Genomic DNA, 19,098 nt, shown 5'->3' on the forward strand with positions numbered 1-19,098 from the left:
TGTCTCATAATGTGATGAAGATAGCTTTCTCTTAGTCATCCAAAAGAGCTATACTCCTGATGATGGAGAGGGAGGAAAGTTGAATGAGTTATGCACTTTATTGCACTTCACAGAGTGGATGGTATCATAGATACTTCCCCTGACTCTGTTGCATTAGACAAAGATGTATTAACCCCAAAGGTATCACTACTTCCACAAGAAGAAATAATGAGCTTTGAATGAAAAGTGAACCTTCGTTTAACTCCTAAACGGATGGATTGTATATTTATGAGCCTGGAATCAGGGATCCATGGGGAATTTAAAATTATGAAAGCCGAAATTATTAAAGTTGACAAAGATTTGAAAGCCTTGGAGAGAATTATTGTAACTTTTCATGAAACCAAATTTAGCATTTTAGATGTAAAGGAACAATTTCATTGCACATCTGCAAATCCTATGATTTAAAGCTCATGGACATCTGATAAGAAACACCTTAAAAATAAGAACTTGTTACCTCAAGATGTGGAGGAACAGAAGCTCTTGTTCATTTACCTGGAAGAATGTTTTCAGCAAATCTTATTGCCAGCTGACATTAAATTTGAAATATTGGTTACCTATAGATGAAAAACAAGAGATAAACCCTCATGGACATCTGCCCCTATAATTGTTAAATTTCTGAAGTCCAGCACCAGACACCATCTTCTACCACTTAATAGATAAACCACGGAATTGAAATATCATGAATATTAAATAATGAATATTAAATAATGATTCTCCATATCTTCCTTCATAAATGTCAAATTTAAGAAGAGGCTTTGCTTTGGCATGTAATTAGCAAGGAACAAGAATGCAAAATATTTTTTTTTGTACCCAGCAATCTTCTGCCTTTCTCCTGAAGAGATCAAAAGATTTAAAAGCCCATCTGCTGCTGTGGAATTTTTAGAGGTTCTGCACTTGTCTGATAAGTAACAAGCTTGGCTTTTCTTCTTTTGCTTTCTTTCAAAAATTGTTACTACTATATGAATATAGAAGCTTGCATTTCTATGTCTTTATTACAGAGGAATGCAGGAGGGATGTGTTTTTCTCTCCCCATCCCCATGCTTGTGTATGTGTCAGCAATAATTTTTAGTGATAGTTGGGCAGGGTATATTCTTTGTTTTGACACTTTTTGTTTTACCTTTTTTTTAATTTGATCCATATTCATTACTTAAAGGTTCTCCTTTTATGTATGTGGTACTTACCCAACTTAATACAGTATGTACCCGAACATAAATTCGGCTTGTTGGAAATGTAAGCAAGCTCAGGGTACTTTCTTCCATTCATGGTGGCTTTGCCCAGAAGTCAAGAAATATTGGAGGAAAATAAAAACATGGATAGTAGAAATAACAGATCAAGAAATTGAATTAGAACCAGAAATCTTCTTATTAGGCATGATCAAAAGGAACATTAGACAGGACATAAAATACTTAACATTACACATAATCATGGCGGCAAGATCGGTATTAGCACAATTATGGAAAACAGATCGTTTGCCAACAGACCAGGAGATAATTCAAAAAATTTACGCATGTGCAGAAATGGATAAATTAACCTTAAAATTAAAAGACAAGGAAGACTCAAAATATTTTGAAGTATGGAATAGATGGTATAAGTGGGTAAATCAAAGGAAAAAAGGGTAAAGACTAAATTTAGGAAAAATCTAAGGTAACAAATAAGCACCGTAAGGTAGATAGAATAAGGAATAAATCACTGTTTATATATGTATGTATATATGTACACATAGGTACATATATTTAGCTTGTCGGTGGAGTTGTGTATTGTATATGCAATTTTACGATTGAGAAAAATGTGTATAATTTTATATTTTTAAATTTTTAAATTCAATAAAGTTTGTTTAAAAAAAAATACAGTATGTCTGTAATGTTGGGAAATTGACCTTCAGAAATATTTTATCTACATGGAGACATGGCACTTATAGTAATCAGCTGGAATATAAATGGATTTAGGTTAAAACAAAACAAAACACATTTGTAGCAAGCTGGAAAAATAGGGTTATAGTTATAGTTATATTGTAAGAAATCCTGGATGAGCAGCTTTTAGTGAGATCTGGGAACTGGACTGGATAAATCTCTATTAGCAGGTATCAAATAAAAATTGTGGGATATCTATTAAGTTTAATAGTGACTCTAAAGTTGATATGGAAGACGAGCATTTTGCTGTGAAAGAATCTTATTTTTTTTATTATAAAGATAGCCAATGACATTTTTTTATGGCCCCACTAAAAACACTTCTGAAATAATCCATAGCTTTTTTTCAAAATTATATTTTGCAAACCATTGTCATTAAGTCTTCCTGGTGAATTCAATCTCAACCTGGATCCTCAGCGAGACAGAGAAACTGGAAGTAATGTAAGCATACATTACAAAATTTAAGACATGCAACTCTTTTTAAAAGAAATCCAACAGTACTAAAACTGTTCTAGACTAAATTACTTATTTTTTAAAAATCTCCTGCTTTAGAGGGTCACGTTGGTGTGGGCTAATTCAGAGATTCCCCACTGAGTTTAATTTGGATGTTTAAAAACTATACATAACTTAATCCCAGATAATACCAGAGTACTTCCTTCCTAAGAGATACTTATTTTGTGGAATATGTTAAGAAGGACATTGGGGTGTTATTGAAAAAAAAATACAGGTGCTACTAGTAAGTTAACCTTTTCGGACTCATTTAAGACATAGATCTACTGCTTCAACAACAACAACAAAAAAGATGTAGATATTTTAATCTTGTTTAGATTAACAGTTAGAAAAGATCATTAAAAACTTTTTTTTTAATGCTGAAAATGCCACAGATGAATTATATGGAATATTTTGTGCTCTACATGCGGCTGCCCTTGAAAGAGTATTTGGAAACTTATTTTATTTGTGGGGTCCTTTGGTGCTCTCTAAACGTGGTTGTTTTCTTGCAGACATTTCATGACAAATAAGGTAACATCACCAGTGCTAATATTTTATCTGTCTGTCTGTCTGTCTGTCTGTCTATCATAATATTTTTACTTTCTTTGGTACTGCCTTTATTACTGTATATTACATTAATAATATACAGCTAGTACACAATGTAGCAGCATGGGCAGTTACATCTAATCCTAGACCAGCGCATGTTACACATCTGTTCCATAAGCTGCATTGTTGCCAGTTTGCTTCTGGATCCAAGTCAAGGTGCTGGTTTTAACCTTTAATGCCTTTCATGGTACAGGGCAGTGGTGAATTCCTCCTCGGATCGCCACCGGTTTGCTGCCTGCGCATGCGTGGTGCGCGCCGAAAGCACACTGCTCGCATGCATTCACAGCACATGCTGAAAGCATGCTGCATGTGCACATGCGCAGAGCATGCAAAAGCACTCTGCACACGCATACACAATGCACACCAAACACGCGCTTCACGTGGAAAAAGAAGACTTCACTAGAAAAGTAGAACAGTGAGGGTGGGAACAGCTGTGCCGCATAATTTAGGTTTGCTAGAAAGCAGGATTTCCTAATCCTGCTAAACTACGCGGCACAGCTGATCTTCGGAAATATTGGTAGCTTTTTTTAATTACTGGTTCATCTGAACCGGTAGCTTTTTTTTTTTTACTACTGGTTTGCCTGAACCGGTAGCTTTTATCACTACTGGTTCACTCTAACAGGAGCGAACCAGTAGCATTTCACCCTTGGTATGGGGACAGGATATCTGAGGAACTGCCTTCCCCCAGTTATATCAATCTGCTCCATTAGATTTGGCAGAGAAGACATGCTGTGTATCTGATAGCTAGGGACCTACATTGGCCAATCCCAGGAGACACATCTTCCTATTGTGGTGCTTGCTTTATGGAACGTTCTTGCCCTGAGATCAGATTAGTTCATTTTTTTGGACATTCCAGAAGACTCGGTTATATTATCAGGACTGGGACCCGCAGGAACCAGAGACACACTTATATGGTGCCATTGTTGAGGTGGCATTTACTGGTACATCCTCTCTTTTCCTAACTGCTTGTATATTTCTTTTTTATCCTATTTATTTGTTAATGCAGATTTTTGTTTACTTTTATATCTGTTCTTTTTATATTTGTTGTTTCTGTCTAATTGTTGTGCACCACCCAGTGTCATTTTTGGTGAAACGGGCAGCTATACACATTTGGCAAACAAACAAACAAATATATATTTTATAGCTGCTGAGTTATTGGCCCAAGCTGCTAGGCATATTTTAAAAAATTTGAACCAGAATCCAAATTTAAGGAAGTGTGGAAGACATTTTCCTGGAATGTCTAGGCCAAAGAATGGATCAATACCTAAATCCTTTGATTTATAATTATTGTTTTAAAGACTTTGAGAGATGGCAATTTGAATGATTTATCTATTACATCTGTTTGGCAAAATATAGAATTACAATAACAGTCACTTTTGGGTTCTCATACTTGTAAACATAACTAAAGCCTATTAAAAATATGAAATAAAAGGATCAGTTTCATTATTCTTTTCATTTGACCACTTCTGAATTCACTGCATTTGTGCTAGATCAGACCTTTGCAAGACTTCCATTTCAATTCTTTTAAGAGGATCAACGTTTTAAAATGACTCAAATATATGATTACAGTTATTACTTGGCTATGTGCTGATGGTATTTTATTCCACTCTGTAGCAGTGGATCAGAAAGTTATAAACAATGAACATTTAAAAAATGTTAACAGTTGAAAAGAGGATTTATGTGATATCTGCTTGCATTGTTCAGTGACAGTCATGCTAAATCCAATTAAACTTCACAAGTGTTCAATTCTCCTATTATAGATTTAAGAAGATTATTCCCATCCCTGAGCAGAACATGGTTCAGATGTTGTGTTATCTCCTTGAATGCCTCCTCACCAAGGAGAATACCCCTCCAGATTGCCCTAAAGATCTCTATGAACTTTATTTTGTCTTTGCTGCTATTTGGGCCTTCGGTGGTGCTCTGTTCCAAGACCAGGTAAGAAAAGTGATTCCATGAAAATTTACATTAATTAACATAGCTTCATATAGAAGAGAATATTTGTAGCTCAGGGTTAAACTGCAGCATCCTTGGTTCTTTCTGAGCTTGGTGCTCTCTGAGTGCTAATGATGTTACCTAGATTGGTAATGAAATGTCTACAAGAAAATCACCAAGCTCAGAGAGCACCAAAGATCCCATAGCTTCATATATTAAACTGGTCACTCAGTGAATTGGTTCACAGATTATTTTAGGTGATGATTGGCTATTATGAACCACAAACTGTCAGTTTACTTTTGTTATTTGGCCATAATTAAACCAGAGGATGGCTTAGTATGATGTATGAAGCCATATCTCTTGACAAGAGCAGTTTCGCAACCCACTTAAACATATCCAGAGATTGTCCCAAAGGTGCTTTATCTAGAGGCAACTGGACTTTCTAGTTTAAACCAGAAAGCCCAGTTGCCTCTTGAAAAAGCACCTTTGGGACAATCATGACCTGGATGACGGAGAATCTCCATAGACATATCCAGAGATTCTTATGGAGAAACACAAGCATTAAAATCTACCCATTGTAAGAATATTATTATAGAAGAAATATGCGTAGTTATTTGGGGTCTAGTATTACTGAAACTCTCTTTGTGCCCTACACAGTCCTTCAAGAGATTGTTTTCATTTTGTTCTACCAAGGCATTCCAAATCTAGATGACCATGTTCCTATCATGCACTTGGAACTGCTAAAAGCAATCTAACCAAAATATAATGGTGCCAACTGCCTTTGTTAAAGTCAGAGGTGATGTTGAATGCCACGTATCATGGGTTTTACACAAGAAGTTCTTAAAATATTATAGATGAGCTAGCTGGAATGAAAGTCACTGTATATTTTTCCTATATTAGTACAGATCATGCTTGACGCTATGAACTATCCATTATTGGATTAATTCTGCCTAGATAATTTTTCATGGATTTACAAGTACATGTTCTGTTTGTAGCGATCCTTATTTGATAGCTAAAAAGACAGAAAACTAAAAGCAGAATTCAAGCATTGATTCTCAACAGTAGCTGATGAATGCTAGTTTTTTTTATAGTGAACAATGGGCCTGTTTTCAGATGTAGCATACTAGGGGCTGTATATAGTTCTGGGAGGAGAGTTTTCTGCAAACAAGTATTGTGGAAAAGTACCCCCATACAGAGAGGTCTATTATCTCCATGCACCTCACAAAGAGGGGGGATTTTCATAAGGCCTCTCTCATTTTTTTTTAAATGACTCCGTAATCCCTTGCATTGGGGTGGAGTAGTTGGGGCAACTGAATGGAGCTGAGTCCGGATGCCCTTCCTGTTGCCAATATGGAGTTTGCTGCAGATATTTTCTCATTGTGCCCAGAGAGAGAAATATCTGCCATTACCTAGGATCAAACTCACAGTCTCCTGATTATGAGGCGAGAGCTCCACCTCTAGGCCACTGCACCACTCCATAAGCCCTCTCTCAATGACTGAATCATATGAGCAGATCCAATTCTTCAATTCTTACTTTGGAGATTTTATATAATGTTGGATTAGTTGAAGATACTATTTATTGTAGATATTTCTTTTTTTTTCCTTTGAGTTCCCTATTATAAAACCTGGAGCAATTCTTAAGTAGTGCCCAGCTGATCATGGATGATCTCAAAAGAACCTAAACAGAATTTGATTTGGTTAGTACTTAGATAGACCCAGGGTTGTAGGTTAAATTGACCAAATATTGAAGAATATTCCAGAAAAACAAACCACTTCCATATAATTGTCAAGAAAGCAATATTAATGTCACATGTAGTTTCTAAAAATCAAAGCTGATTTTTGGGAGGTTTTGGGGCATTACATAAAATGTTCAGATATTTTCAAGACTATGCTCCACAACTAAATTTCCAACTCTTTCCTCCCATCTGCATATTGGGAAGAAAATGAACTAAGCCATTTTCTCATTATTTTAATTGAGATCCTTTGCCATCAAGGCACTCTTTGTGGGAAGGGAGGCAAAAGGCTTGTTCTTTTCCCTTCTGTTTTAATCCATGTGGGGGCACTGAAACTCTCCTTCACTGATTTTCTTTCTCATAAGACAGCTCTTTTTTCATGATGCTTTTATAACAACAAGAAGAAAAAAAAGGGTGGGGGGAGAAAGTTCCTATTTTCTGCATCTAAATTAGCCTTATTATTCCATTATTTATTTAATCCTATTTTTCAGCTGTTATTTTGTTGTCAATTTATATTTCATGGGCCTGAAGTTCTCTCCTTATTTCCAGGTTTATTTTTTTCAATTTTTACTACAAAACCTTGTACTAACTGGTATGTCAGTTGCTCCAAAGTTTACTTGCCTGTTTCGAAGAATTTATTATAGGGAAGATGATTTTTTTTAAAAAAAATATTGAAAGAGTTTTGGAGAAACTGTTAATGACTTAACTACCATTTTTATTCAATACCCAAGCTTTCGTAGCTCTCAATCCACTTGATAAGCTATATGCGATGAATCCTGACATACCTTTTTTTGTGCATACTCACAATTACAGCTGTGGGGAAGGGGAGAAAGTTGGGCGAAGGACAGGGATAACTAGTGCAAAAAAAAAAACAGGTTTGTTTTAGAAAGAGAAAAATGAAATTTCAGAGTCACATTGATAGTGACCTTCCTTGTGAACTGGTGTAATAAAAACACTCTTGTTTTAAACATTGGAAAAACTAAAGAGATGATTGTCGATTTCAGAAAAGGCAGCCACAGCCACACTCCTCTGTGTATTAACGATTCACCTGTGGAGATGGTTAGCAGCATCAAATTTCTGGGTGTGCAGCTAATGAGTAGGCTGGCTTGGTCACTCAACAGTGAGACATTGGTGAAGTGGGCAGAACAGTACCTGCATTTTCTGTCTTACATGAGAAAAGTACATCTTCCTTCCCCTGTCCTTACCACTTTCTATAGAGGGACGATTGAGAGCATCCTGTCATATTGCATTACGGTCTGGTTTGGAAGCATTACTGCTTCAGACAGGAAGGCGGTGCAGAAAGTGGTGAGGATGGCAGAAAAGATCATTGGCAGTTCACTCCCTTCTATCCAGGACATAGCGCATAAGGGTTGCTTGAGCAGGGTTTGCAGTATTGTCTGGGATGCTACACATCCTCTTCACAACCTGTTTTTCTTGTTAACCTCTGAGGGGAGGCTTTGTGTTATCTGAAGCAGAACATCCAGATTCAGTCACGGTTTTGTTCCATACAGTATCATCCTTGTGGACTCTCAAGCTTCCTCTTTCCGCTACGTATTCAATTTGGACAGTGATTAATATTTATATGTATTTATATGTACGGGTGTAGGTATATACATATGTATGTATATATGTGTGTTATGTATGTGTACACTTTTGAGAGCAGGCAACAGAATTTCATTTTTAATGTGTGCTAGTGTGCCCACAGTAAAAAATGACAATAAAAGTTATCTTATATTGTCAGATTTTTGACGAAAAATCTTCAACTGGTCTAGCGTTCCTTAAAGGCCAATAAGTTTATTATAATGTTTCAGAACTGTCTTTGTCTTTTTCTTCATATAGTTTTTTCCTAGTTCCCCAATAGGTGCATTAATCCATTTGTTAAAGGCATTTCTGCACTCTGTGAATTTCTAAGCCATCTAAGAAATAAGAAGTAGCATGCTGCGGCACAGCTGTGATTGTTGGAACCTTTTTAAAAAACTTTTTTAAAGCATTTTTTAACTACTGGTTTGGGCGAATAGGTGGTAAAAAATGCTTTAAAAAGTAAAAAAAAATTTTTGTCCACGCCCACTCAGTCACATGACCCTCCCACCAAGCCACACCCACAGAACTGGTAGCAAAAAAAAAATGCATTTCACCATTGATTTATACTCCTTGCAGACAGCTGGTAATTTGCATTGAGGCCACCTGGAGGTTTATCCGTGTCCTCAGGGTCACCTGAGAGATGCAGATGGGTTTGGAGCCTTCTTGGAACTGTTGAAAGGACTGGGTGGTAGATTGGAGAGAGAGGATGTTGTATCCCTTCCCCTCTGTTCAGTTTTGATATAGATGACCTCTTTGACCCCTCTTTCAAACCAGTGGTCCTCTCTGTTCAAAATATGGACTTTGCTGTCTTCAAAAGAGTGGCATTTGTCCTTTAAATGCAGATGGACTGCTGAATCTAGTCCTGATGAGTTTCTTTTCCTATGTTGTGTCATAATAAGATAGAAACTTATATCAAATAGCTCTTAGCACTGACCAATCAATTTCATTGATTAATTTCATTGAATGCTCATTCAAAAACCTGTAAGATATGTAAAAGGATCAGAGGGGCTTTTTGTCTATTCAGAAGCTTTCATATTATATGTGAAATAAATGAAGACATAACTTTTATTATATTTTTTTGGTTGAAGAGTAGATGAACTTTTTTTTAACTTTATAGAGTTTATTCTTTAATCAGAAAAAGAAACAAAAGGAAATATGGAGCTTGTGTGTACTGTAAAATTAATGTGGAATATTGAGAACTATGATTACCATAAGCAGTAATAACTTAATCACACTCCTTTTTGCACTAAGTGATGCATAAAATTCTTTTACCTAGCAAGCTGTTAGCAAATATGAATGTATGTAGTAAGAGAGAGAGAGATACAAGTGTACTCAAAATGGTATGTTTCCCCTTTCTGCTAAGACTTACTCGGTTTAATCATGAAGTTATTACCTGAACATCTAGATTATTTGACTCGTTGCTCTGCATGCTGATCTTATATATTTTAAACAGTATTTATGAGATTACTCATCTCATTTTTTGATCCAGGAAAATACAAGCAAAACTTTTCTGAATTCTTCTTCCCATCTTTTTGGCCCTGACATAATCAACTTGTTTGAATAATACTTTTCATATGTCAGCTTCATTACACATGGTTTGGGAAGAATTGGGTAGAACAGAATAAAGAATATGGTAACTGATTCCTTTGGGAGTGATGAGGAGCAGGATAGCACAATAAATAGGTAGTAGATACAATCAAAAGGTCATAGTTGTCAGCCTTGCAAGGTAGTGCAGACAAAAAGCACATCCAGAAATATTATTGTTACTTTAACAATATTAACAATATTACAATATTTAACATTAACTTAATATTACAATAACAATATTTAACAATAATATTATTTAACAGTAATATTATTGATCTTGCAAATCTGAAAGTACATTTTTGTCCTGTTGTCTTCATAGTCAAAAAAAACTAGAGAGGGTCCCTTCTTAGATATTTGTCATGGCCACATTCCATTTGTGGGCTAATTCTGCCTCTTATTTGCCCATTGGCTTGGCTGCGGCCTTTCCTCTTATCTCACATTATAATTATAATTATCATTATCATTACCAGATACCATTACATATTAGATGGAGCCAGTCTGCCTTTCTCCAGAACATATCAATCATTAATGTACAAGCTGGTTTTAAGAAAGTCAGATGCACTGTTGCTGGATAATGAGAAAGGCAAGGCAGTTTTTTTTAAAAAAGTATGTTTTTGATTTATTGATTATAAAAGGCTCAAGATCATACTAGTGTTCTCATGGAAGAAATGGAAAGAATACAGAAAATACTGAAAATAAATAAAATGACATTAGGAGCCATAGGTTACTAGATATTATTCCATGAATTGTTCCAGATGACCAATGGAAACACATATTGAGGGGTTCTTGGATCTTTCTATATACCAACATATTTGCAGTCTGAGAGTAGAAAAATTTTCTCAGGCAGATTACTCTCCCCCCAATTCCACTCTAATTATTTATTCAGTAAATTAAGTAAGCCAGGGCTTATCTCTCAGTGTTTCACATTTACTGCACTGCTTACTTTGACATTTCACTCAGGGAGTAAACTAGAGAACATTATGTCTGGTGAGTTCCTCTGTGTAGGGTACAGCATCTTTTTTTCAAAGAATAGTGATTCTTTGAATAAAACCCATGAACATAACATTATCAAATTAACAGTTTGATACTAGTTACAATAGAGAGCTGAGCAGAATCATATATGGATGTCAGAGCAATTTTTAGCAAAATAACAGAGAAAATAAAGTTGACAGAGAAAGCATGCCATAACTAAGCAACTGAATATCTGCAAAATCTACAGCCACTAGTCCATATAGATCCTAAATTAGGGTGTCATGGTTAGATTCAAGGGGTGCTCATATGATTTAAAACATCTAGGGCAGCGTTTCTCAATCTTGGCAATTTTAAGATGCATGAACTTCCACTGGCTGGCTGGGGAGTTCTGGGAATTGAAAGTGACACATTTTGAACTTGTTAAGAATAAGAAGCATTGATCTGGGGAACGGGGCAAGATCTGGACTAAGCGGGATAGAAAATCTGGATGAGACAAGCAGGAAAATCTTCACGTACTCAAAAGTCAGGACTTTGTCCTCCTTGTTAAAATGACAGTCATTTTCATTAAGGGCAGAAATACTCAACTTGAAACTCTGAAGAATGCATGCAGTCCTTAGTACTGTTGGGCAGATCCACCACTGTCTTTCCGGATGTTGCTACAAACGGTAGCTTTTACAGGGATAGAAAATGAAAATTACAAAATAGGAATTAATTATTTGAACTGTATTCATTGCAATCTTAATATAGGTTTTGAATTAGAATTAATTTAAATTTTTTTTAATGTCGTGCTTAGTTCCCTTGCCCTTTTGTCCTGAAAGAGATCCTAGTTTGGATTATGACTCTTGAACTTTTCAAAAGTGGAGTATGACCCTGCTTTACGACTCAGCATGAAACCTCTCTCAATCTCTCTCGATGAAATTTGCTGTACGCATTAAAGTCCTTGAGAGTCTTAATCTTTGCTGCAATACTACATAAAAGCATTTTGCAAGTTGCATTTGTAATTTAGACCTGACAAAATGTACCTCTACAATGTTATTCTGGACAGTGAACTCCATGTCCCTTTCTCAGCTTCTCTGTAAATGTCAGCGCGAAGAGTCCAAAGTGCCGTAGTCTGAATAAGAACAAGCAAAGATCTGGTGAAAAATGATCCAATATAAAATCTGTTTATTGCTTGCTATAGAAATTGCCCTTAGCTCTGACCTTTTGCAGCTGAAATGTCAGAATAAACAATATGAATGCTTTCCCACTGTTGCAGGCTGGTAGGTGGGCAGCAAGGTCCTTCTCTGAAAAAGGGTGGAAAGAAGAGCATTAAAATCAGCAAGCCCCCCCCCCCATTATACGGCAACCAAAATTTATCACTGCTCTGGTAATGTGGGTTGCTTGATTTCCTGCTATTTAACATTATGTTAGTGCTAAAAATAATCAGTTTTCTCAGTCCTGTTATTTTGGAGGGTTTTTCATACCAGAATTACTTTTTTTTTGGTTGTTGTTGTTACTCTACTGATCTGGTTTCTTTTTTCCCTTTTTTAGGTGATCCATGTTGTGAGAAAGGATGTATTGTTATGTGGGTCATTTCCTTCTTTTTTTGTTTTTAATAAATCTATAATGGAACTTAATGATGGTAACAGAAAATGAGGTGGGTAGAGAAAGGAGCCAAGCAAAAGCAGCAGTCCTAAAAAAAAAAAGATTAAAATTTAGAAATTGGTTAAGGAGATTGAGAGACTTGATTTTCACAGCACAGTTCCCTTTTCAGATATATGGCAGCCATAAAAAGGTTGGAATTATGCTATTTTAAGTTAGAAAAGCCACCACATTGCAGAACTCTTGATGGCTGGGTTTTAGTAAGAGGACTTCCTCCTTCTCCTCTCAGGATATCCATAGAAAAAGTCTGAAGTTGGTGCAATTACTTGTATTTTTTTTTAAAAAAATATATCACCATTCCCTGGGGAGACGTTTCATAGAAACTCAATGAAATGAACTTGTGGCTTCATCTGACTGGCTGTATTGGAAAAGTGTCTGAAGCCAACATATCTAAGAAAAATAATCCCGAAAGAATCCAGTGAGAGTTTGAAGTTGACTTGGCAGGAACTTTTGGTTCACAGTGATATTCACCAGGCACATTTCAATAAGACATTCACTTTAGATGGATTCCTTACATCTTATAAATCTTGTATTTCTTGTGAATAGATTACCAACTGTCCTGTTAGCTCTTCTCAGTAATAAAAAATTAAACTGAACATGTAGACAAAGTGTATATTATATATGTAATTGGGCTATAATAGAGTAACAACAAAAAGGACTCTATACAAACTCACATCATCTTCAACAAAGTCTTTCCTATAGCAAGCTTCTGTAACTTGATTATTTTCCAGATAGCCCTGCTAGCTGAAGAATTAAGAAATTAAGGCCCACACATTGGGAGGTTGCTTTCCTATGTCATCAGTTCATTGTTCATCTGTATTAATCAAGGATTGAGAAAGAGTACTGTATTTATGTGTGAACCAATCTTTTGAACTCTATCTGGATAATCAAAGAACAACAAGAAAACAGTTACATAGTGACTTAAGAAGCCTTCAAATTAAAGTAGCAGACCTTTTTAAAAAATATAGGCTAGCCAAAGAGCAACAGGGCAAGTAATGTCTCTTCCATAGCACCATGGATATTAAAGGAGCAACCACAACATTCTGGGTAGCAAATAGCTCAACTTTTGAACTACACCTGTATAGTTCCTATGTGACCTGTGTGTTTGTAAAGATATCTCTAGTACATTTTTTTGATCAGTTTGTCCTGTGTCCCTTGCAAAATGTTATCTAATTCTGTTTGACCTTTTTGAAATTCAAATTGAGCCAAATCTTTATTGTATCTTGATTTTATTTGTATATACGGCCACCAGTCAATGTCTGTACCCATCTCTTTTAGTTCTTGCCTCGTTCTTAGTTCCCCCTGATTGTTTAACAGATCTTTATAAGTTTTCATTTTGTTATAGTCCATGGCATTTGGATAGATCTGGGCTTCCATCGTTGACAACCACTCCGGGATTTTGTAATAATGTGCCTTTTTAATACTCTGCCATGTTTGGTATAATGTGTGTCTGATTGTATGTTTCTGAAAATATTCATGCCTTTTGTCTGTGCCCTCCCATAAGAAGGCATGCCATCCTCGCTGAAGATCGAATCCTTCCAAATTCAATAGTCTATGGTTTTTGAGTTCCATCCACTCCTTGATCCAAATTAATGCTGATGCTTTGTAATATATTTCCCAATCGGGCAATGCCAATCCTCCTCTCTCTCTTGAGTCCTGTAGGTGTTTTAGTTTAATTCTTGCCTTCTTTCCTTGCCATATGTAGTCTGCAATTAGTTTATTAAAGTCCTTGAAGAAGTTCTTCCCCGGTTTTATTGGAATCACTTGAAACAAGAATAGTATTCGAGGCAACACATTCATTTTAATGGAGGCGATCCTTCCCAAAAGAGATAGCTGTAACTTTTTCCAAATTTCTAAGTCTTTCTTAATTTGTTTTGTTAATTTATCATAATTATCTTCTTTAATTGATGAACTTTTACTGGTCAGCCATATCCCTAGGTATTTTACTCTTTTTGTCGTTTGTATGCCTAATTTCTCTTCTAATTGTTTTTCTTGTTGATTGGCAAGGTTCTTAGTCAATATTTTTGTTTTCTGTTTATTAATTTTGAGCCCAGCTACTCTCCCGTATTTCTCTATCTTGTCTAGTAACTTGGTGCCAACTTAGTTACTTACGAGGATATAAATTAGAAGAAGAGGTAGTGAAAGAAAATATGATAACCTGGGCAAAAAATTTCGGTTATAGTATTCAATTAGACAAATGGGAAAAACTATGGAAAATAAATTATAAAATGACAATGTCTGTATCATATAAAGAAAATCTCTATAAAATGTTTTATAGGTGGCACTTGCCACCAGCCAGATTGGCAAGAATGTTCCCCGGCACGTCATCAACACGTTGGAAATGCAATCACCACAAAGGCACCTATTACCATATGTGGTGGACCTGCCCAATAGTGAAACAATATTGGCAAAGGATCAAAATACAAATAGAGGAAATAACACACCAAAAGATAGAACTAAGACCAGAAAGCTTCTTATTAGGCATAGTGGATGGATGGATACTATGAAAAAGAAACAACCTATTTAATTATACATATGATAACAGCAGCACGAATACTATACGCGCAACACTGGAAGAGTAGTGATATACCAACACCAGATAAATTAATCAATAAAATTATGGAATGTGCGGAATTAGATAGACTCACAAAGGAATTACAAAATAGGGAAGAACATGACTTTTACTTAGTATGGGAAAAGTGGTATAGTTGGTTGAAAGATAGGAAAGAGATGAAGCAATAGGAAGTAAATAAAATGACCAAATATAATATGATGGAAACAAAGAACAGACATAGGTCAACAAAGATCAATATTAGATAGATAAAAGGGAATGGCCAAATAAAGAAGAGTCAAAATACAAAGAGAAATGTATATTATAGTTGTGACAAACTGGACATGTTTTGAAATGGATGTTTATATGTTTTTATGTTTTGTACGTTTCATTGTTCTGTTTAGTTTATACTTATAAAAAAATTGGAGAGAAAAAAAATAAAATAAAAAAAGATATCTCTAGTACAGTGCATTGCTGTGAGGGGCTTATAGTAAATTATGTTCAACTTCTATGAAGAAGTCAATTATTCTAATTTGCACATTGCTGTAGAATTTCTCAACAGATCATGATATTTTATGACAGCTGTGTACAAGGACAAAAATATGGCTGAACCCAAGTTTTTTGTTTTACCCATTGAGATGAAAATACACCTTGATTGCTGGAAGAAGATTTTGCTAGCATAGCTTGATGTTAGCCCTGGACTTTTTTCACTCAGCGAATCTGAGTGAATTCACTGAGTAAATTGTCTGTCTGTCTGTCTATTTGTTTGTTTGTTTATTTGGCCGCCCATCTTACCACAGGGTAACTCTATACATGTGCAGTTAAATTTGCACTCTTTAATTAGATGTCTTCTATCATATAGGCTGCTTGTTTAGGAATTATAAAATTGCCAAGATAAAATGTGGGGGAGAAATACAGAAGTATATCTGTATGTACCCTGTTTCGGCATAATGACAAGTGTTATTAGTTAAACTTAGGGAGAAGTAACTTTTTCTGGGAAGAAGGCTGTGGAATTTATAGCACAATATACATATTATATGGATTGAATATATGATGCAGATCACAGCAATTGAAACACCAAGGCAATCTTAGCTAATGTTAAAAAAATTAAGCAAGGATAAGTATGTGTTTAGGAGACTCATCAGCATTGTAGTCTAGACTGAGAAATCAAAGAAAAAAAAATCCTAACAAGTTAGTGGCAAACCACTTATACTTTGTTGTCCAGAAAACTGCATGGCTGTGTCCAGGTAGTCATCATCAGTATTTAAAGCAAGACTTAAGAGAATCATCATGTTTATTGTTTTGTACAAATAAGGAGCTGAAAGCATTAACATTCCAATAGAATCTTGTCCTCTGCCTGATATCTAGAGCAGGGGTCCCCAACCCCCGGTCCATGGACCTGCACCGGTCCATGGCATATCAGTAAGAAACAAGCAAAGCCCCAACCGCCAGATGCAGGCAGCATGCTGTGAAACCACCCCCTTCAGCCCCTGGAAGAACATTTCTCCATGGAACCAGTCCATGGAACCAGTCCCTGCTGCTGATCTAGAGGATTTCAAAGTACCATATTTTCTGCAGGAAACAAAGTCCACTATCTGTTGCTTTTGCAGCCCAAGCCACTCTCACCATGGACTCTTTTCCTGCTATATCTTATTCATCATCCAATCCGGAAAGAAAGTTATCTTCACCCATTTCCTTTGTCATCTTGGGTCTTCCTATTTTCCACCTATGTCCCCAGAATGTCCTCCATTATATATTATTCTTTTGGCTGATTTTAAAAGCCACTGTTTTAGGGCATCCACCTAGAGGTCAGAAAAATCAGAGCTCAAAGAGATCCTGCAAAGATCTGTCCCCAAACTTAGAACAATAAGTAAATACCCAGTACTTCTCAAACAAATTGCAAGTAGGATTTGACTCTCAGATAATAACTCACTGGATTGCCTTTCAGCATTTATTAGAATAATATATCAAACAAAAATTATATATTCATTAAAACTTATTTTCTCTATTTTTTTGGAAGCTTGTAGACTATAGAGTTGAATTCAGTAAATGGTGGGTGACTGAATTCAAGACCATCAAGTTTCCTTCCCAAGGAACAGTTTTTGACTTTTATATTGATTCGGAAACAAAAAAAATTGAACCTTGGTCCAAGCTGATTCCCAAATTTGAATTTGACCGAGAAATACCATTACAGGTGAGTAATACATTTATGCACATATATGAGACGGAGAATGCTAAAGGCACAAACATAGTTGGAAAAGATTGTGTGAGAGATCAGTCTCCAAATTAATTATTTTATTTACACGTTATTTTTGAAGCCAGTCTTTACACTGAGAAGCATAGTTGTTTATTTTTCAACACATACTGATAAGATGTTAGGATTTATCAGTTTATTTATTACAAACTGATATGGAAACATTTGGTGAGAACTTAGAGATCTGAATTGTGTCATAAGAGACAGACAGCGTCTACCTGAAAGAACAACCTGTTGTCCTTGAACTTAGTGTGATGTGATTTTATTAATTTTTATGTATGTACTTTTTGTGTCTACTTGTATTAAAATGTGATTGTTATCACAGGTTCTGATTTAATCCAGTGGAAACACATACAATAAGGGCCAAATTTGGCATGAAAACAGCAATTGCTCGATTATTATAGTCATTAGTGCAAGGGATATGTATGCCCTTCTTTTTAGGAATGCTGTTTAAAAGAAAACCCACTATAGTCCAGTTTTTAAATCCATCCTTCTCTTCCTTTTCCTCCTCTGCTCATATTCATTTTTGGCACCCACATTTTGGTACCGTGTAATGCACAAATAAATATAATGATAATAATGAAGCAATTGCTGTTTTCTTGCCAAATTTGACTTCATTTGCATGTGTTTTCATTAGATTTGGTCTTTTCAAGATTGGATTGTTCACTAGGGATCATCAGGATAGTTTTAACCTCTTTTCATGCAACATTATTATTATTATTATTATTATTATTATTATTATTATTATTATTATTAAAATTTATAATTTATTTATATTTATAACATATTTATTTAAATTTATAATTATAGTATGATTACATGCCTTAAGCTAGAAAAATATGGGAGGCCTGCTGCCTTTTTTACATACCAGTTTCCTACAGAAAGCAAGGAGGGTGTATACATCATCCATGCTCCATGCAGCAGCATCTGTTTCTCTCTGTAGCAGTGATATCTTGAACTCTTGTTTTTCTGCTTGAGGCTCTGCAGTTGCTACAAGTTAATGCTGACTCTCAAGCTGGTGACAGGAGAAGAATAATGCTGACATGATTTAGGGAGGCAAAAAAAAGCAAACCAGGCCATTTTGAGATGATGATGATGATGATGATGATTTGCAATTTTGGCCTTCTTGACAACAAAGGAGAGGTTTTGTAATTTGGCCAGTTTTAGCTGAAAAGTCTTTACAGGCATTATAGTCTGATTCCACTCTACAGTTAGTGTTTGGATTTCCATTTGTTGTCTTGATGATAGTAAGAATGCAACTGCAGTGATCCCATCTCCAATCATTGTGAATTTTGGAAACAGAAAACAGGAAACAAATTCTGTTAGATGCAGCCATTACATAATATTTCGCTGAAAATTACCACTGTTACTATTGTGAGAGAAGGTCTTACAGCAGTGCTTACCAGACCTGGGTAAATTATCCAGAATTAGATAAAAGTAGTTTTTCTTTGGGTAATGACACACAAATCCATTAGTCAATCACAACAGGGACATTTAAATAAAGACTTTCTGACAAGCAGTTTTGGGTAATGAAGGAAATAGTTTGGGAAGCATTGGTTTAGGGGATACTGTACACATTTTCTGGAGTTAGATGGAACATCACTTCCATAATTTAAATTGGATGAGAATATTGGTAAATCAAAATGTTAAAAATGTAAAGTGGCTTAGCCATGAGCCAATCAAACAAAAAATTGCTAAATTGATATAAACAACCTAAATGTTCTTTATCTTAATTCTGAACTTGCTATCTAGTGACATCATATCACTGGAACTTAGAGCCTGATTCTTAGGTCAGTCTTTGCAAAA

The 19,098-nt window shown here is 35.5% G+C and overlaps 1 protein-coding gene across 1 annotated transcript in view; it reads left to right on the top strand.

Annotated features, from left to right (window-relative positions):
- Positions 1-19,098, top strand: part of DNAH9 (dynein axonemal heavy chain 9) — a 233,111-nt gene that overhangs the window by 70,129 nt on the left and 143,884 nt on the right. The window contains exons 36-37 of the mRNA XM_070934466.1: positions 4,802-4,976; positions 17,059-17,232. Coding sequence (XP_070790567.1) covers positions 4,802-4,976; positions 17,059-17,232 — 349 coding nt within the window. The remainder of the gene's footprint in view (positions 1-4,801; positions 4,977-17,058; positions 17,233-19,098) is intronic.

This window comes from Pituophis catenifer, unplaced genomic scaffold (genome assembly GCF_029215685.1).
Source record: "Pituophis catenifer annectens isolate HBS135680 unplaced genomic scaffold, rPitCat1.0.hap2 SCAF_2, whole genome shotgun sequence".
In the NCBI taxonomy this organism is placed as follows: Eukaryota; Metazoa; Chordata; class Lepidosauria; order Squamata; family Colubridae; genus Pituophis; species Pituophis catenifer.